The following is a 19,816-nucleotide window of genomic DNA, read 5'->3' as shown; positions in this document are numbered from 1 at the left end:
CCATACTTCTGAAGTCTTCTCCTTTGTATTGCAATATTACTTTCCTATTAAAAAACTAGAAAAATCAGCTGTAAGTTGGAGAATGAAGGTCTTCCTTTAGACTGAGCTGACATCTATCACCCTGCAGCTTCCTAGTTCTGAGCCCAGAGCCAAGCTGAGCAAGATCCAGTCCTTCCTCCCCACCGCTGTCCTTCTGGACCTTCTCTTTCATCTCTTCTCTAAACCTAGCTGCCCTATGGTTCCTTCTACTGAACTCAGAAAGACCAAGAAAGGGATGCATAGCCTCTATCACACACAAAACAGGTATTAACCAAACAGGATAGGATGAAGGGAGAACAGATTCACTAAGTTTAAGGCAGAAGAGCACTCAGGCTGAAACACACACAACACGGAACAGCAGACGTGAAAGCACTTTAAGGGAAAAGTTACTGTGTTAATGAAAGAAATCGCAGTGCAATTATGTCCTCATCACTGTGTGACAGATGGATCGTCATCCATTGAAAACAGTGTTTCTTAAGCTCTTACTGTACCAGCCACAGACCTGGCATTTGATCCCTAAAGGGGCATCCATCAGGGGGCTTGAAGTTTCCTAATTAACTGTGTCACAGAGCAGGCAGCCCATCATTTCACATCCCTTCTCAACCTGCAAGCCACATGGCAGGAGGGCAATGTGGCCCATCACACGAGTGGGTACCCGGCACCTAGTATCCTACAAACACTGTGGACTCAAACAGCATCCCTTTCCCCAGCAGGATCATGCATCTCCCAGACAATTTTGCACACCCAGGGAAGAGCAGAAACATGAGTCTCTTCCTTAGCAGCCTAATGCAGGTGGCACATCTCTAGTGACCTTACACACAGCTTCATAAATCAGGACAAACAACATTTACATGTTTCCCAGTCATGGGACCTGCAGATCCTTGTCATAAGGACATGGAATCTCTTCCTAGAAGTAGAACTCCTTCAACTGGAGAAAAGCACCACCTCTGTCTCTAAGCTTTACGGCAGAAAACAAGATTATCTTTCCTGTTTTGCTCACGTGGCTACAGAATGAGATCCAGGAATTATATGTATAGTCTGATAAGGGTAAGTTCACCCTTTCCCTTAGTTTATAAACACTGTCAAGTCTTCCCACTCTCTTTAAAAAATTCTCCTTTTTTCTTGAGTTAGTTTCTTCACTGCCCACCTTTCTCCTTGGCAGGGTTGCCAACATTTTTTGCCACCTTAGCCCCATAAAATCTGGCTTCCAGGCCTCAGCACCTACTTGAATGTATCCCTTCAAAGATCACCGGTAACTTCTGATGTTCTTCTCTCTTCAATTCTATCCGGATCTTGCCAGCACTTACCCAAGATGGCTCCCCATCTTGGAAACACCCTCCTTTTATTGCTATGGCCAGTATGCTCAATGTTCTTTTTCCTAAATCTTGAACATACTCTCCCTCCTGCTGAATATGGCCACTCCTCAAGAATGTACCCCTGGCCTCTACTCTTTCTATTCTCCCACTCTTTCCAATCCCATGTAAATCCATAACTTCAGCTCCCTCTTTGGGAAAAGACTTCTAAAGCTGGTTATCTTTCACCCTGACTCTCCCCAGCTCCAGGCCACAATCTACCCACCTGCAATCCTCTCCCCAGAGAAATCCTGCCAGACCACCAGCAAATGGACCCAGACACTTCTTCATACGCCCTCTAAAATTCTTGTCCTATCTCACCCCCTTCTCTTCCCTGCAGCTACTCCCCACCTGCAGGTACATCCTCCCTTCTCTGAACAGCCACCATCTTTCACTTCACTCCTCATCACAGACAACCCTGTCTACACTGCAGCCTGGCCTCCTGCTTACAGGTCACATCTCTCAGGCTAACCTGTAAACTCTCTTACTGCAAGAGCAGTCCTTTGGCTCTGTGTTCCACAGTGCTTTGCACATAGCAGGTGTTAAAAGAATGAATGAAAATACCCTTAACCACCAAACCTCAAATGAACAAAGTATGTTAATGCTATAGCAAGCACCTTCCTTCAGTGTTTTCTTATCATCTTTCACTCTGAGCAACTATGTACCAAGTAGTTAGCTAGACCCTGCAGATAGTGTTGCCACTGTTACTACTATTTCTGCTTCTGTTAGTATTACCACTAATACTGCCACTATTCCCATGTCAGGTGCCATGGTAAGTATCTACTGGGATTACAGCATTTAATCTTAACAACCACCCTGGAAGAGAAGTAACATTTTTCCCCCATTTCACACATGGGACAACTAACAGAGAGGAAAGCTGAGTGACTTCTCTGCCTTCAAGGAGCTCTTAATTCAGCAAAGGAGGATGAGTCCTGGGCACATAGTTACAACATACTGGGCATTATGAAGAAAAAGCTTGGGATATAATAAGAATTCATAACAAGTAGACAAAACTCAGACCAAGGGCCAGAGATGCTTTCCTTTAGAAAACCTAGCTTAAGTCGAAATCTGAAGCACAAGACCAGAATTAGCCAGCAAAAGAGTAAGAAAGAACAGACTATTTCAAGGGGCCAGGCTTGCCCTGGGAACTCATGGTCCCACAAGAGGCTGGGCACTCATAATAGAAAAAGCATGCTTTCCTAAACAGAACACCAATCCCCTGCAACCTTCCTGTGCACTGGAAGGAGAGAAGATCTGCTCTGGCCTGCCTGGGGCACTGGGAATGAGGGCTCACCTACCAAGCATAGTTCCTATTTTCCATTTACATTTAAACACAGGATGTTGAGATGCATGTATAATCAAATCCCTTATAGACTCCTGCTTTTAAAAAATCCTTCAGGGGGCAAAACTTAACCACTAAGTATTAGCAAAATATAATGATAATTGGTATGATAGATTCCAATTTACCAAAAATGCAGAAACTCTCCCAGAATTACACAAAGAGAATTCTATACCATCGAGTCAAAGAGGTTTTGTCTCAAATACAGGCAATAATTAAAATCTAATGGCAGTAAGTCCTTTAGCCAGCTCATGCAATGGGGTTACCCTCTCAACAGAATAAATAAAAAAAAATTTTTTTTTAATTTGCAACCACCTGAGACTCAACTCCCTGGTGTTTTTCTTTTTCCTTTTTCTTTTTCCTTTGCCTGCAACAAAACAGAATCACCCAAGCCCTTTCTTGTCTATCTAAATTTTCTGTATCTTCTTTACCATAGCTCCAATGTACTATAAATATACAGCTTTTGTGACATAAATGCAAAGTTTTATTGTGCCGTTAGCCTTGATAGAAAGCACTGCAGAAAGTTGTTTAGAAATTAAATATCTAAAACAAGCTATTTTAAAATCCAGGGCCCTCACTATTTCATGTCTGCAATGAAGAAATTTCATCTTGGGGAGAGCAAGCTGTCTTTCACACCATATGGCTAATGGTGGTGCATAGCAATTAGCCAGGCTGATTAATGGTGAACAGACTCTAATTTTATGCTTATAATTGAGCCTGCATTTGCACCCCTGGTGCAAATTCAGCACATCCCAACTTCCACTTACAACAGGCAAGAAATCAAGAGAAATAGGATGGTGTGGAAAGTGAGAATTTTTTTCCTAAAGCCCCCTAAAGAGCATCAGATTTGCAATTTAAAAGACTGTTAGCCACACAATAGATGACAGGTTTGTGTAATAGGGTCATGGCAGCCTGGTAAACAAACAGTACCCCTTACACATCTATAGGCAGCCAGGAAAACCGTAATCTGTAACATTAGCAGGATGACATTTTGAATATGGCTTTTCCCTCTTAGCCCCACAGTACAAATATCATCATTTGCCTTCAGTGGCTTGAGAATTTTATTTTTGCTATTTTTATGTTTCTGAAAAATAGAAAGAACATCAGCAGTAAAGCATGCCAACCAGCATAATAAAGTACTTTGGACCAATGAATTTTAAGAACAAGAAAAATATAAACTGCACTAATAGAGGGCAGGCTTGTGTGTGAAAGGCATAATATATCTTTAAGTATTTTAAGAATAGAATTATTTCCAGCATAGTCCAAACATGTACAGATATGAGATGCAAATCTCTGATACACAGACATTAGTTGGCCTATTGTTCGAGATCCATCTTCCTGCCTGTCCCCTATTTGCTAGAATCACATGTGATAGAACATAGAAAATTCATTCTAATGACATGCTAATTGTGGGAAGCTAAAATAGAGATATTATCAGAAAAACAGTAATACAAAGGAGATCATTTTTAATGCTTTTCAAAATGATTTTACTCATTTAATTCTGAAAAGTGTAACTCAGTTTTAACTGTACGATTCTTGTTTACATACAGTACAACACTAATTTTTGCCTGATAATATCTTCTAAGAAATTGAAAAACCATATCTTTGGGTTTTGCTACTGTTTTAAAGGTGGGGAAAAGCAACTTCTTCGTGGAATAATTAACAAGTTTTACAAATCACTGAAGTGAACACTTGTGAAACTCCTTAAGAATAATCTATTTAAAGTATGCTTTTTGAAGAGGAAAAAAAAAGAGAAATTTTTATGTATACATAGAATTATAGGTATAGAAGTTAACATTTGAGAAAACACACTAAGCCCTTTTTATTTTATGTCCACCTGTAGAGTTTTAAGGTAGCTTTCCCCACAAGTCCATGAGCAGCACATAAAGCCCACCCACCTATGCTGAAGTAGCAGTTAAAGCTCTAACGGGATTGGTCAGGAATGGTGAGGAGCCAAGCATGCTTCCTGCCAGAGAGAGCCTGCATGGCTAACAAAGCAATTAGTAGGCTTTCTCTGATGCATAGTGGCATCTTCATGCTTTATCCAATTACTCAGAATATATCAGGTGTTATTTTACGCTGGTGTTATTTTATGAAGAATAAGAATCCTATGCTGCACGTCTAGAGGCTGTGCTCTCATCTACTCTCTCAAATGTGGAGGACTGTGAGGCCATGAAAGTGAATTTGGTCTGCTTGCTTATTGTCAAATGTAGCTTGCGCCTGATTACAGGCAAAATAAATAGACTCATTTGTGGGTGACATGAACTTTTGTATCTTCCAGGTGTAAAAATGTGCCATCCTCCCAAGAGCTCACTACTACTGAGAAATATTAGCTACGTTGTCAGAGTTATCTACAGAGTAACTAAGATGAAGAGATCAGATGCAAGCGGTGGGGGGAATCCACACTAAGTTTGAGGAGGAATGATACCTATGTACCAATGGCCATATTTTGAAGTGGGAGAACTATAGGAGGAACTATAACTTTCAAATCTTATCCAAACAGAGGTTTCTGCTACCATCAATAGAACTCTTACTCATTTTACTAGCAATGCAGTTGAACACATGTATTAACCCTAAAAGGTTATATTGTATTTTATTTGATTGAAAGATAGAAGGGGAGGGCACTGCTTTGTGCCCATTAATGGTGTGATATCAAAATGGAAATGTATGTCTTCCGGGATGAAGTCTGATAAGTAATTAAGAATCACTGTGATGCCTGACACTGTACTACCAAATATTCATGTTTAAGAGTTCTTTTCAGATCATCTAATAGAAGCAAGATAAATATACACCCCAAAATAGGCCTGAGCTCACCTAGATTTGAGCTACAAATTCATCTTCTCTTTGCTAATTAAAGGGAGAGAACAAGGTATTTCTTACCTGCACATGATTTCGTGCGTGAGCAAGACTCGGCACATTTCTGGGTTCTTGTCTTGGCCTTCATACACTATGGCCTGTAAACAAAGGCATGGATTGAGCTAAAAATGGAACCGAGCAGCAAAGAACAAACTATCACAATTGAGTCCTTGACCATTTCACCATTGCTGTGGGCCAATCAGCTTTTGGGAGCCCAAGGCTGACTGTTTCAAGATGCGTTGTTAAGGGTCAACCCAAATCAAGTAGAGGGCATATGTTGCTCTCTGTCCCGTCAAACACATTATCAAGATGCACACCTTTGGATCATCATGTGAGATGAACTTCTGTTGTCAAGACAACCACAATTCTCCTTTCAATTCAGAATAAAATAAATCTAATCAACAAAGAGGAAAAACCTGGAAGATTTAGCAGATTCAGATACTAGTGATTTAAAATATAGAAAAGCATATAGATTTGATTTTTAAATATGTTTTGTCACCTTATTTTACTATTTCTAATGCCAACATGTAGTGTTCCCGAGATGAGGAGCAGAAAACAAGTAGCGGTATGGTTAATGAGTCGGTTCACTAACTGTGTCTTCTTTGAGATGATTCATCAATCAGGGAAAATCCTTCCTTCCGCCTACAGGCTGAAAACATGTGCTCCCCAAGGCGTACACCCACCCAAACAGTAATACTCGCAGGCAGATGCTGTGTGTGTGGGCTTAAGCCACAGAGTTATCTCCCTCAACTGAGAGGTACTACATCTGACTCCCAAAATGTGGATTCCAAATCACCTCATCAGCCAATATGTCTTTGTCTGTTTTCAGTAATGTGCATACAAACATCTTGCTTCAAATCACCATGAAGTTTCCCCGAGAGGGCAGCGCCCTGGAAGATCTACGTGTGAACACCTAGGCCAAAGACAAACACAGCAACTCGTAGGGCAATGCCTGTATCAGGTTACATACTAGCTAACTTAGCACTGTATCACTACATAATACTAACATAACACAGCTTCAGATTATTAATAAAACTACTTTCACACATTCAGGTAACTCTCAATTTCTTGGTGACTAAACTACTTAAATTAACCAGAGACTATCTTTACTCAGGACATAGAGATGCTGCAGTAACTAACTTGCAGTTGGCTCTAATATGCTTTGTTTATAAGACTGGTACTTTCAGAACCCGTAAGTGGCGGAGACAGCTTAAGACACAATGTGTGTAGGCCCTAGAGCAGGCTCTGGGTATGATATCTAACTCCATTACAGAACAAAAATTGCAACAACAAATAAAAACATGACAAAAAGTACCTGTATAAGAAGAAAAGCTTTCTCTACCACTGGCCCATCAAAACCATTTTTTTATGGTTAGCCCACCATAACCCTGTATTTTTTAATGTGTTATTTTGACATAATTTTAGACTGACAGGAAAGTTGCAAGAATACATAAAGAATGACAAGATAGTCTTTAACCAGATTTCTCAAATGTTTACACTTCACTAAATCTGCTTATTCTTTTCAATTTTTTCCTGAGCCATGTATAAATAAACTGGAGACATACCCTAAATACTTCAGCATGTATGTCCTTAAAATTAAGAATTCTCTTCCATAACCACAGTGCAATTATCTGAATCAGAAAATTAGCACTGATACAATACAATAATCTAATCTACAGACTTTATTGAGATTCACCAATTACACAATAATGTCCCTCACGGAAAAAAATAAAATAAAATACCAATCATTGCATTCAGTTGCCATGTCTCCTTTAAAACAGAACATTCCTGAGTCTGTATTTTATGATATTGACATTGTTAAAGAATATAAGCCAGTTCTTTTGGAGAATATCTTCAGTTTGGATTTGTGTGATGTTTCCTCAGATTTAAAGTAATGTTACACAATTCAAGGCCAGAATACCACAGATGTGATTCTGGGTTCTTCTCAGCCTATCAAATCACACTGTCAACTAATTCTATTACTGTAATGGTATAGTAAACTGCATGGTAAGCCAAATGGTATGGCAAACTGACCATTTGGTTAAGGTGGTGCCTGCCATCCACCAGAGACCATCAGCCAGAGTTCCCCACTGTGAAGTTACTACTTCATCTTATGTAATGCATAACTATCTTATGGAGAGATCTCCTAGTTACAGCAATATCATATTATGCCTAAGATTTTCACCTACTAGTTTTAACATACACTGATGATTCTTTCCTGTATTCTTAAAAGACCTTTTCAAATGCCCAAGAAGCTGCTTCAGTCAAGAAAACGTGTTAAGTAAATCAAAAACATTTTGAAAACCAAAAATTGTATCTGCCTGCTTTATTTACGGCAGTCACTGCTAAACCAAAGAAACACTGTAAATAACTGATTAGGTCTCAAATATGGTGCTACACAATTCTAATCATGCATTTTTGTGCCATCCAGTCACCACTACATGTTTTGAATGTTCTCTTAATATCCCTGATAACCTCCATTTCAACTTCAGTTTTCTGTCATGCTAAACTAAGACAAGTAACTTGGTAAATATATTTACAGATACTGTAGGGGCTTCCCTCCTGTTTAAAAAAAATTTTTGGTTTCTTTAAGAGGAATGCATAGCAGTTACATCAGACCTTCTCATTTTGATTCTTTCTAGATGATATCAATATTATTTTTGTTGAGGCTGCTGGTCCCACGGAAATCAGTGGGTCCATGATGATATTCAACGAAAGGCACGCTGCAATACAGATTGGCTCACAACTCCCCCAAACAGGAGATGATCCGTGGATGCCCAGGGAGCCTGTGTTTTTATCGTTAGTCACTGAACATCATTTGCTGAAGGCCCAGGACCTCTGTAATACATCTCTTTATCAAATGCCAAATTGCCACTTCACTTCTGGCAAACAGAATCAAGATGGAGAATGTGTCTCTAAATCAAGCATATAAAAATAAAAACATGAGTTTGCATTTGCTCAGAGGTAGTTAAGCGTTCTGGGGAGGGGTAGAAGCATGAAGTTTCTGCTGTCTCTTTTTTTGAGGCCTCAACAATATTTTTCAGCACATCAACACAGAGAAAGAAGTACTACTTCTGTGACTTCTGAAATAAAAGCAAGAGAAAGAGGGAGTCTCTTCACTCTCTTATGAAGTGGAATTAAAACCCTTTAAGTACAGTGAACTAGAAGCTTAGTAGAACAGAATCAGTTACAGAGTGGAACTCAGTCACAGGCAGATCTATCTCTGACCTCACCTATGCAGTATTTGTTACTGAAAAAGCTTCTTAAAACACACACACACACACACACACACACACACACACACGTATGAAAGATATGGGCCAAAAAATCAACATTCTGATGAGATCCAAAATGGGAAAATATGATATATTTATTTTGATGAATATCTCTGAAGCAGCGTGTCAGCAAAGAGACCTTTTAAAAATGCCACCAAGTTCTTCCTCCAGCGTACACACACAGCTGATAGGCACACATCGGCTTTCTACCATCTACATTTCATACACCGTAAAGATGGGTTCACAGGTCAGCAAACCCAGACTTTAAGCCTAAAAGGAAAAGGATCTTCTAATACCAACTTAGAAGTTTCTGCTTTTCTTACTAATTTAAATATGTGCCTCTGTGGGGTGTGAATAAAGCTCCCTGAGCCTGGATCAGCTGGGAGATCACAGAAGCATATAAACAGCATTGACTATTTTAAGTGAAACCATTTTAATAGACAGCTGGTTTAGGGCCCAGACAATGGGACACCAAGAAGAAGGCTTATTTTCATCCTCCACAGTAAATCATGCGTCTGCTCACTGTGAGGAAGGTAGTCTGCTGTGAGAACGACAAAGACAACAGTGATTTAAATAAATCAATGTGTTTATCAGGAGTACAGACCTGAGGCCTGTTAACAGACATGGGCAGGAGGAGGAGAGAAAGTATATAAAATATATTATTTCAATAAATGAATTGATGTTTGCAAAGCAAATTCAGGTTTTAACCTAAGAAATTAAAAATACAATTATCAAGCAGAAAACAATATTGACCATAATCCTTTCAATGGCAAATAAATCCCTGAAGGTGACAGGAATACTTGTACAAGAAGAAAGGCAAAGGAAAAAACAACACTAACTTCATTTCAACTTTAAAAACCTGGAGAAACTGATAAAGAAGTTGTCAAAAGGACACATGCGGAGTAGATTCAACTTTCTGATATACCAACCTCCCTTCTCTTAATGTCCTCTTCTAATAAGCAGAAAGAAAATAGCAAATTATTTTTAACACTCCATTAATTTTCAGGTTGAAGGTTTTTTCCAGAATAATTTTTTTAATGAACAAAAAATAGGAATCATTAAACATTCATAGCCTTATGCAACAGCAGTACCGGAAGTTTTACTGTGCCATCAATTTCAAATGCCCAATTATAAATTCACCTATATCATCTTTGAAAAGGAATAAGTCAATCAGTAGTGAAAATCTGCCTCAGTTCCCACTATTTTAGACTGCATTTTGTGAAGTGTGGTTCATCCCTGCTTTTCCAAAACATCACTGGGTCTTAAAAGTTAACTGAAACTTACTATGGATAAAGACCACATAGTGAAATGAAAGATACATAGTGAACATGTACCAGGATCATACTTCAATAGCCAAAGGAAATACAGAGAATTGACCAGGCTTTTCTTTGTTTACTTTTCTAATAGTTTTAACTCTTTGTGTTCTATGCCAAAATAAAGATGATGAGGAACATATTTTTGACTTTGGTTCTTCAAAATCCAAAAGGGTTTGAGGAGCAAAATTTTTCATTAAAAGTATTTTTTGGCTTACAATCAAATAATAGGAGACTTCTCATCATTAGAGGAAAAGAAGGAAGGAAGGAGGAAGGAAGGAAAGAAGGAAGAAAAGAAAAGAAAAAAGAGGGAAAGAGAGAAAAGAAAAGAAAGGTGGGTTATTCATAATTAATCCAAACTCCTAATTTTCCTTTTAAGTAAAAACAGTAACCTTGAAAATATGTTACTTCTTTTTCTACATACAAAATAAAGGCCAAACCTAGTTGGTCACCTTCAAGAATAAGTTCATGAATGTACAATGTACCTCCTTAAACCAGAAGGAAAATGTCCCCTAAATACAGATTGTCAACAAGCCTTTGGTAGCAAATTACCAAGAATTGGAACTAATCAAAAATAATATGAACACCTACAATATCAATGTACCATACTATTAATCATTGCATTCGACCAAGTTATAGTACTTGTTATTTTAAAAAAAAAAAGTGCTAGCTTATGTGATCCCAGAAATTTCCAGTAGGTGAAAGAGCCCTAGTTAAAAATTAACCTGTGCCAAAGGAAACACTACAAATCTGACATTTCATAAACAATTGTGTCAAAGAGCAATCCAACATTAATAGTGGGATAAAATAAAAAATTATTTTGCTTCAATTAGCAGCTTGGCTACTGGTGAACAAATTATAAAGATGTAATTTCAGCTCAGCAGCTAAGCAGGCCTGTTTTCAGAACTGAATTAGGAAAGTTGCAGAGGAATGATATCATATTCAGTATACTGTTCAGTTACATCACAGCCCTGAATAAAAAGAGAATGTGTATCAAAATCAGTTAGCTTTAGAATACATCTCTAGTGCCTCAAAGAAATAAAATTGCTTATATTATTCAAGCACCAAGGTAAAAACTGAATCATTCTAACAATCCCATATTATACTTCTTTTCCTAACAGTAATAAGAGATATTTCACTCATATAATAACTACACTTACATCGATATTAGTAGACACAGCTGGCTTTGTCAACCCAATGGGACAATAATAATAATAAAAAATAATAAAAGTGGCTAATTTATTAAGCACTTAATACGTGCCAGTCACTATTCTAAGCATTTTGCATGTATGAATTCTCACAACAGAACTTCAAGGTAGGTGCTATCATTATTTCCATTAGTTTGATTCCAAATGCGTACATATTTTAATTACTCATTGAGACCAGATCATTCTTGCTCAATAACTATATAAACAATTCACCAATATCCAAACACTCCTTCACTCCTGTCACCAATTTAAGTAAAGACCTAAGAACAGACTATTGGTGTAGTCATATGAGTTCGATAAATGCATCACCACTAATATGTTCGTTTTTAATGCTGTTCAAACATTCACATGGAAACAGCTCTAGCGTAAATATCCCTGAACAAATGGCTGTATATTATCCAGGAGGGAGCAGTTGGACCGCCAGACTGGGGAAGTACTAGGCCATCTGGCTCCGGCAATCTCTCCAAAACCATCAGCTTTGTTTTCACCCCCAGACTCCAAACAACACATTTTCCACTGTGATGAGTTTACATTTTCCCAAACACAGGTCCTGATCATGCATAAAAATTCCAAACTTCTTCATTCCTCTATGTGCAAGGAAATTTAAATCACCTGCATTTTTGACATGTTACCAAAGGAGAGAGAAAGCTGCTGAAACATGGCTCCTGACTATAAACTTGCCTTTTTTGTTTGTTTGTTTGTTTGTTTCCCCGAATGTATGAAAGAAGCTCTCTGCTGGCCTGTGAATTCCTTTGGAACTTATCAATACACTGAAAATGTGTTTATCTACCAATGAGGAACCATGAACTGAAAGGGTGGTTAATCAAATCTATGTAGCTGTGGCAGGATATAATGAAACAATCAATAGGAAAAAAATGCACTTGCATCGATAACTTAAAGTACTGGGAACATCAAAAGAAATATATAAAGATTTGTTTTTAAGATAAGTATGACAGCATTTCTGGTTACTGTACTTTGGACTTCCCCTATGCCAGGACCTTTTTAGGGTCCCTTACCCCATCACCTCCCTTCAAATCCACACATGACCAAGATTATGTGACTATCATTTTCACCTTTCCAGAAAACAGTTTCTGTCTGGGGGCAAGAGTATTTAGTTTTTGATAACTTTATGGAATTTGGTTCTCTTTGTTTGAATTATAAAAATGTCACATTTTTAAAGCAAGATGGTAGGAGGGAAGATAAGTTTAACTATTTAATGTTAACTCACAAAAGCAATTACATAACATAATTATATTTCAAGTACTACATGAAAATCTGAAATGAGCCACATTAAACCTCAGACCTCCCCCACTGTAGTAGATATTGTTTCTGAATGCAAGAGCCATAAACTTCTGTATCCTACAGGCCTTTCTGCATGCTCACTAATGGAATACCAAAAACAGCAATGACACAAAAACAACCTATTTTTAGTCCAGCTAAACTTGGTTTTGAACAACCCTTCCCAAAAGCAAGCCTCTTATTTTCTAGTTGGTGGATGAATTTTTTAAATATCATTACATCCTTGGTGCTTTATGAGAGAGGCATGGGGATAAGGGGACTCAGATCCTGACACATTCCCTTGTAATAAAACTTCATCTTTCCTGGCTAAGTCCAAAATTAAGAGTCATTACCCAAAATAGTGTAATGAGACGCTTTGAAAAGGTGTGAAACACTGTGTCATACTAATACATCTTGGTTGATTGAGTACATTTCTGTTTGACTTCAGGGATACCAACTCCACCCAAGTTCAAGAACATTGTATGAAAATATAGAGTGCACAGCTAGTTTTGGATTTTCCTTGCCAAAGATTCCCTTTGAGTTTTAACCCCAACTTGTGAGTCAAAGATAAGACACCACACACAAAAAGCCACATCTCTGATATGAAAATGTTACAAACAAGCAGCTAAGAGAGACGCTTGAACTGTGGCTAGGTAGTCCCTCCAAAATTTATAATGTTACTAGAACACATCCTATCACTGAAATTATCCCATTCTGTACTCTAAATATCAAAATCCTGAGTCTATCTGGAAGAATTTCACAAGGGAAAAAAATTGTAACTATTTACTCAGCTTATGTCAAGCCTTAGTTCTGATTGAACAGGTCATTGCATATTTAACTAAATTTTAAAAATTAAGAAATTTTAAAGCGGACATGGTAGTTAATTATCCTAGGATAATTTCAAGCTAGTTGGGAATCTGCTATTTCACTCATCAAGGCTAAAATATAATAATTATGTCACAGACAAGGAAAGTTACGCTTCTTCACACAACTGTTTTTGAAGATTATTGTATTAACTATGTATACAAGGAGCTAAACTACTTCCCAACTCTTACACCACATACTCAACAAACAAACTAACAGATAACGGTCAGGGATTGCCTTGCAAAATGAAAGCTACCCAGAAGGCATTAGACAATTATTATGAAAGCAAACAAGTACACCTCAAAAAAAATCACTTTCTCTTGATATTTTTGGAATAAATTCAGATAACTATTTAAACCTTTTTCAGGTTGCTCCCCACCAAAATGTATAATTGTTTACATTTATAATTTTCACTTTCAGTGAGATGTCATATTATAGCAAATGACTTTTTCTCATACCTGTTATTATTACAAATAAACTGTATCTTGATCTAGTTCCCCACTCCCCAACTCATAGAATTTGTATTACCATGCAGTCAAAGAATGCCCTAAGCTGTAGTTTTTAAGCTCTATGACCTTGTTAGTAAAATGATATTTGATGTATTGCTTTATAAAAATCAAGATTATTCTCCCACCACACGAGACTGTGTAGTCAGTTCATTTCATAATGGGAAAATCAATTCCTAGTGGCATTTTTTGTTTAAAGAGTCTAAAATAAAGTTTTCAAAGCAGTTAATCACTCCAAACATGTCCCAATTCTGCACTCTTTAAAATTGTTCATTTCACTGTGCTGCCTATAATTTAATATTTAAGTGGCCAATGTTGCACAAGCAGACAGGTTTGTGCCGATTTGTTATCTTTTAAAAAGTAAATTCTAATAAATACATATGGAATATGTATTAGAGTTCATACTTTCCCCTCCCCCCCCACCTTTTCTTTCCTCTGATGAGAATGGCAGGAAAAGATACGTATGGTTTCAAAGACAATTTTTTAAAACAAAACTCCACTTAAGACATTTTTGTTTTGATAACAAAAAATGTTACTGAAATCAGGCTTTTGTGTTTCTGCTTGCCAGGACAAACAAAAATTTTTTTAACTCATAAAATACAATGTGTCCAAATGAAAGGGAACTATCCTATATAATAATCAAAATGAGTAAAGTAAATAAGACCAAGACTAAAAATACAAATGTGAATTTACTCTGACCAATCAACAAAGAATTAAATAAGTCTTCAAGAAAGTCAAATATTTAAGGCAAATAGATTTCAATAGGTATTTATATATTATTGTTAAAACTATATTTCATACTCTCATGTCTTTTACCTGGTTCACAATGAAATATGAGACTATGAGACTAATAATCAAAGTTAACTATTATTGAAAAGTTCTTGCTGAGCAGATTTTAAAACTTCCAACAGCGTATGAATGTGCATTTTGCATACTATATTGAAGCCGTGCTTATCTGAAAACTATTTTTAAATATGCATGTATGCCCTAATTTGAAAACTTCCAAGTCAGTATCACTGAAAGGAAGATCACCTTCCTTATTTTAAAGGGGATATTTTAAAATCACAATCAAACAAATAAGTATTATTCCTCTTACTAAATTAGTGGCTGGTACACAATGGAGAACTTTTCTCTTTGTTCTAATTTCTTTCCCCCACCCAATAAAGCTGGCTTCTTTCTTGTTACTAAGTCCTCCAACTACCTAACCAGCTACTTAATTCTGAAACTAAACTTTTTCTTAAAATTAAAAAAAAAAAAAAAAAAAAAAGCTCCTAAAAAAAAAAAAAAGGCTCCTGTGCCTCATTAAAATGTCAGGCCTCTTTTCTGACTCGGCTCATAATTGTATCTTTTAAACCATAACTCAACCTTAATGTATACTGCTTGACACCCGTGTGTTGGGGAGTTTCAGAATATGCCGTCTGTGTACCTTTAAGACCACAAGCTCACTCACGCTGCCTGGCTTCTTGCCAAACTTGGAGGCAAAAGCAGGAGGATTTTTGCAAAATATTCTCTAACAATTGTTGCTCCCTCTTCCAACAGTACTACTACCACAACCTCCTTTTAAGAAAACAAAAATCTGTGGAGTGGGTCATCTCTGCTCTCAGCTCACTTCGTCATTACTGAGTAGCTACCCAGCCCTCCTCCCTCCCCCCCACGCACACTTCCCTGCCCTACACCTCCCAGGAGAGGCCCGGATGGTGTGGATCTCCCAAGTTCAACCCACTCTACACCAGGGTCCCTGGGCACCTTTTGCGCCCCCTGGGGCTCCTCCGCCGGGTCAAAGGAAGTTCGGCACTTACTCTCCCCACTCAGCACCCCGTGGTCTTAATGCATAAGGCCTGGGTTTCCCTTGGTAGGAAGGAGCCGTCGAGCCACCTTCCCCACGCGGCAGGCGTTAGTGCAGTCAGCACTTGCAAGGCTGCGCTGAGAGGGCGGTCTGAGGTCCGCCCTGGGGTTGAGAGTTCGAGTCCCAGACCCCGCGCTAAGGAGTAGCCAGCCTCTTGACTCCCCCAATTTTCGAGGCGCTAGAGTCACCCTGCGGCGCGAAATTAAGAAACTTACTTGTTTTGTCATGGAGTCAATGAGGCGCACGTAGAAATCCTGCTCCGTCCTTATCCCTGGGGGAGAAGGGAAGGGAAGTAGGGAACGAAGGAAAATTAAGTGAGAGATGATCCTCCGCTAAATAAACAAACAAACAACAAAGAATGGGGCTCCAAAGCGTGTGCAACGCCTACTCACCCAAAGAAGCCCAGAGAGCACACCACCCCCATCTTCCCGTGTCCGGAGAGGGCCCAGTCCCCAAGCACAGCTGCTGAGAACCGGGCGGGATCCCCACCTGGCTACTCTCCCTTCTCCGGTTGGGAGCCCCTCTGCGCCCTCTCTAGGAGCCATCAAGGCCAAGGTTGCTGTAGCTCCCTGAGCCCAAGGACTGAGGGCCTGGAGTCTGGGCTAAGCCTCCCTTAGGAATGGGAGGAAGAAAGGAATTGGCCCTGCGAGGGCCAGGGCCCCACACCTGGCCCCAGGTGAGCGCGAGCCCGCCACGGCCGCCCTCCGGCTGCTCTGGGCCTGCTTGGGAGAAACCTCCTCAGGCGAAACTTAGGGGAGGCCGCGTTACCCCGAGGACGGCGGACAGCAGAGCGTGCGCAGGGCTCTCGTCCTCCTGGGTCTCCCTGCGCCCCCGGCCCTCACCCAGAGCCCCGGGGTGCCGGCGCCGACCCGACCCGAGCCTCACCATTGCTGTAGAGGAGCTGGAGCCGGTAGTGAATCCCGTTATTGGTCTTTTCGCTGTTGGCTTCCTGGGTCGCAGCGGGACGCAAAGACACAAGAGACGCAGGAGAGAGGTCGGTGTGAGCGAGTGGACCGACTTCGAAGCAACTTTCCCTAAGGAGGGACCCCCGGCCAGGGAACCGGACAGGCCGAGGAGCAGCAGAAATTGCGGCCAACTGTGATCCCTCTACCGCCCTCCCGACCCTTACTGCTCCCTCTTCCCTTCCAGAAAATTCCGCGGGGCCTGGGGGCTCGGGCCTGGGTCAGCAGAGGTGGGAGCCGAGCCGCGCGTGGTCGCGCCATTGAGGGCGGGCTCATCCCAGGCGCCCTCGACTCTAGAGTGCGAAGCCGGGCTCGCCCCTCTCTAGCCCTGGGGCTCCGCGCGCACTGTTTTGGAGCAGAACCTCACGGATGAGGAGCCCGGGCTCGCCCAGGACGGGAAGTGGCTTGGGGGACCCCGCTCAGGACTGTGTTATGGGTGCTTTGCACTCGCCGAGGAGCGCGCCTCCCCAGGCGGCTGGGCCTGCTCCCCGGTCGGGGGCGAGGGGCAGCGGCGCTGCGCCCACTTACTTTTTCCTTCTCCACGAACCCCACAAAGGCTGTCCTCTCGATCTCCACGGGCTGGCCCTGTCTGTCGTAGAGGGCCAGGACGAAGTGGAAGAAGTTGGATTTCCGCAGATTGGAAGGCGGCTGCTTCTCAAAGTGAGCCCGGGCCAGACCCACCCCGCTGCGGCCAAAGACGCAGAGTTAGACGGCTAAGCGGGACATCGACGCGCGACCCTTTGTCACCCTTGACACACGCGCGAGCCCTCAAACACCAACCTCCTCTGCCCCCGGAACACCCAGTGGGCGCCCTACACGCCCCCTCCGGCGCCCGGGGCCCACCCGGCGACGGGCCATGCGTGCTCCCGCGTGTCCAGTCTTCCCGCCAAGCACAAGGCGCGCCCCCCGAACTCGCCGAAGAGCCGGGAAAGTTTTGTTTGGGTTTTTGCGCAGGAGAGAAAACCCTGCACGCCTTTACTCCGACTGACGCGCGCTGAGTGGGAAGGAAGAAAAGTGGAGGTGGACGTAGTGAACCCGCGTTCGCGGAATACAGCGGGTAGTTTACAACTTGGAGAGAGGGAGGCATGGGAATTGGTCCCCGCCAACCCCGCGAATCTCCCGCCTCGGCCTCGAGGGCAGGTGAGGATGGATGGAGAACAGGCTCAGCTTGAAGCCGCAGCTGTCCTCCCGGAACCCTCGCGTGCCCCCGCCAGGCGCGGGTGCCCGGCCTCTGAAAATCCCCTCCCCAAATAAAACATGTGAGAAAAAGGCTCTGAGGGGGGCAACTCCGAGCCGTCGGTGGTGGTTACTGCGGAACTGGGAGCTGGGGGTGTTTTGAAAAGACTTGTCCTGACAAAGTTTCGCAGTTCCACAAAAATCCTCACACTCATTCCAGAAATCCTATGGACCAGGGGTGCCGGCTGAGCGCGCCCGCAGGGGGACTGGAGGCTCGGGTGCCAGGGGCGCCGGAGGCCACTGACAGCCCGAACCTGCCCAACACAAGGGCGCGCTCACACACACACACACACACACACACACACACACACACACACACTTTCGCTTCCAGCCCAGTTACCCAACTCACTCTCACTGCTAACCACCCCCATCCTTGTACTCAGCGGGGATGGGAATAGTGTCGCAGACACTTGTCCCCTGCCCGGTGAAGATGAGGAGGAGGTAATTAGTCATCTTCCTTTTTCCCCTTCCGCCCTCTCGGAGTCTGATAGGGCCCAGGGCCGCCAAATCTCCTACTCCCCCAAGCCCAGCTGGTGGTCCTGGGGAAAAAGGCCATTTCTCACTTGGGACCAGGCGTCCCGTAAAGGATGATAAGAGTACCCAGAAAAGTTCCCCCAGGTCAGTCTCCAAGGGCAGTGCCTCCAGGCCACACAGTCTAGCGTCCCAGGAGCTGAGAGTGGGAGAGGGGCTAGAGTGGGGCCGTGATGACAGAGGGTGGGGAAGACTTTTAGGAGATGTCAGATTTTAAGTTGGGAGCTGCCGTGCTAGCGGTGGACCGAGAAAACTGAAAGAGGGAGGGAGAACAAGATCGGAGAACTAAGAGAAGGTTCTGGGGAGACATGAAGAGAGAAAAGAGGAGAGAAAGGGAATGAGAAGGGGAGAGAAGAGGGAGGAGTGAAGAAAGAAGAAAAGAATGAAGAAGGGAGGATGGAAAGAAGGAAGAGAGGTAAAGAGGGAAAGGAAAAGAAGTAAAGAAGAAGGAAGAAAAGGAAAAAAGGGAGTGAAAAAGGGTGGAAAGAAAAAGGAAGGAAGGAAAAGAAAGAAGGACAAAAAGTTTAGAAAGGAGAGAAGAAAGAAAAGAGGAAAGAAAGAAAAAAGGAAGGAAAGAAAGAAAAGAAAGAAAGGAGAAAGAAGAGAACATAAAGAGAAAAGAAAAGGAAAGAAAAGAAGGAAAGAAAGAAAGAAAGAAAGAAACAGAAAGAGGAGACAACCGGCCGGGAAAGAAAGATCAATCACATAAAAACACAGATATCCAACATTGCGCTGGTGAGACGCCTCTTCTGGCATAAAACGAAATGAAAACAGTCACTGGCGAAGCAGGGAAAAGTGCCGGCAAAGCGTGGGCTCCTCGCAGGCAGCTCCCGGCTCTCCGGCCGCAGGCGACCAAGGCAGCGCGGCCGGGGAGCGCGGAGCCCCGAAGGCGAGCAGAGCCGAGCGGCGGACTCCAGAGCGCGGCCGGGCCCCGCGGCGGCCGCAGCCACCGCCTCCCGGCTCTTCTGTTCGCGGCTCGCCTCCCCGGCCGCGGTCCCCAAGCGGTACCCACCTCTGCGCCGCCGTGTTGGCGTCCAGCACCCCGGCGCCCTGCATCCACGTCCGCACCGCGTTCATGCCGCTGCCCAGCGGCTCTTCCTTCATGCTGCTTCCACTCCGTTGGATGCTTTCCTGAATCCCAAACATGAAAACAACCTTTTCTTGTGGAAAATCTCCTCCCCCTTGAAAATATTGAAAAAAAAAAAAAAAAA

At 42.0% G+C, this 19,816-nt stretch overlaps 1 protein-coding gene across 3 annotated transcripts in view; it reads right to left on the bottom strand.

Moving 5' to 3' along the window:
- EBF1 (EBF transcription factor 1) overlaps positions 1-19,789 on the bottom strand; it is a 388,330-nt gene extending 368,541 nt beyond the window's left edge. For all 3 annotated transcript variants that reach the window (XM_029942938.1, XM_029942939.1, XM_029942940.1), the window contains exons 1-5: positions 19,618-19,789; positions 17,367-17,523; positions 16,762-16,825; positions 16,092-16,147; positions 5,611-5,684 (exon numbers count right to left, since the gene is read on the bottom strand). In XM_029942938.1, coding sequence (XP_029798798.1) covers positions 5,611-5,684; positions 16,092-16,147; positions 16,762-16,825; positions 17,367-17,523; positions 19,618-19,751 — 485 coding nt within the window. In that variant the 5' untranslated portion in view covers positions 19,752-19,789. The remainder of the gene's footprint in view (positions 1-5,610; positions 5,685-16,091; positions 16,148-16,761; positions 16,826-17,366; positions 17,524-19,617) is intronic.
- Between the last annotated feature and the right edge of the window lie 27 nt (positions 19,790-19,816).

The sequence above is a fragment of the Suricata suricatta genome, chromosome 6 (assembly GCF_006229205.1).
Source record: "Suricata suricatta isolate VVHF042 chromosome 6, meerkat_22Aug2017_6uvM2_HiC, whole genome shotgun sequence".
Taxonomy (NCBI): Eukaryota; Metazoa; Chordata; class Mammalia; order Carnivora; family Herpestidae; genus Suricata; species Suricata suricatta.
This window is presented reverse-complemented; position numbering and strand designations above follow the sequence as displayed.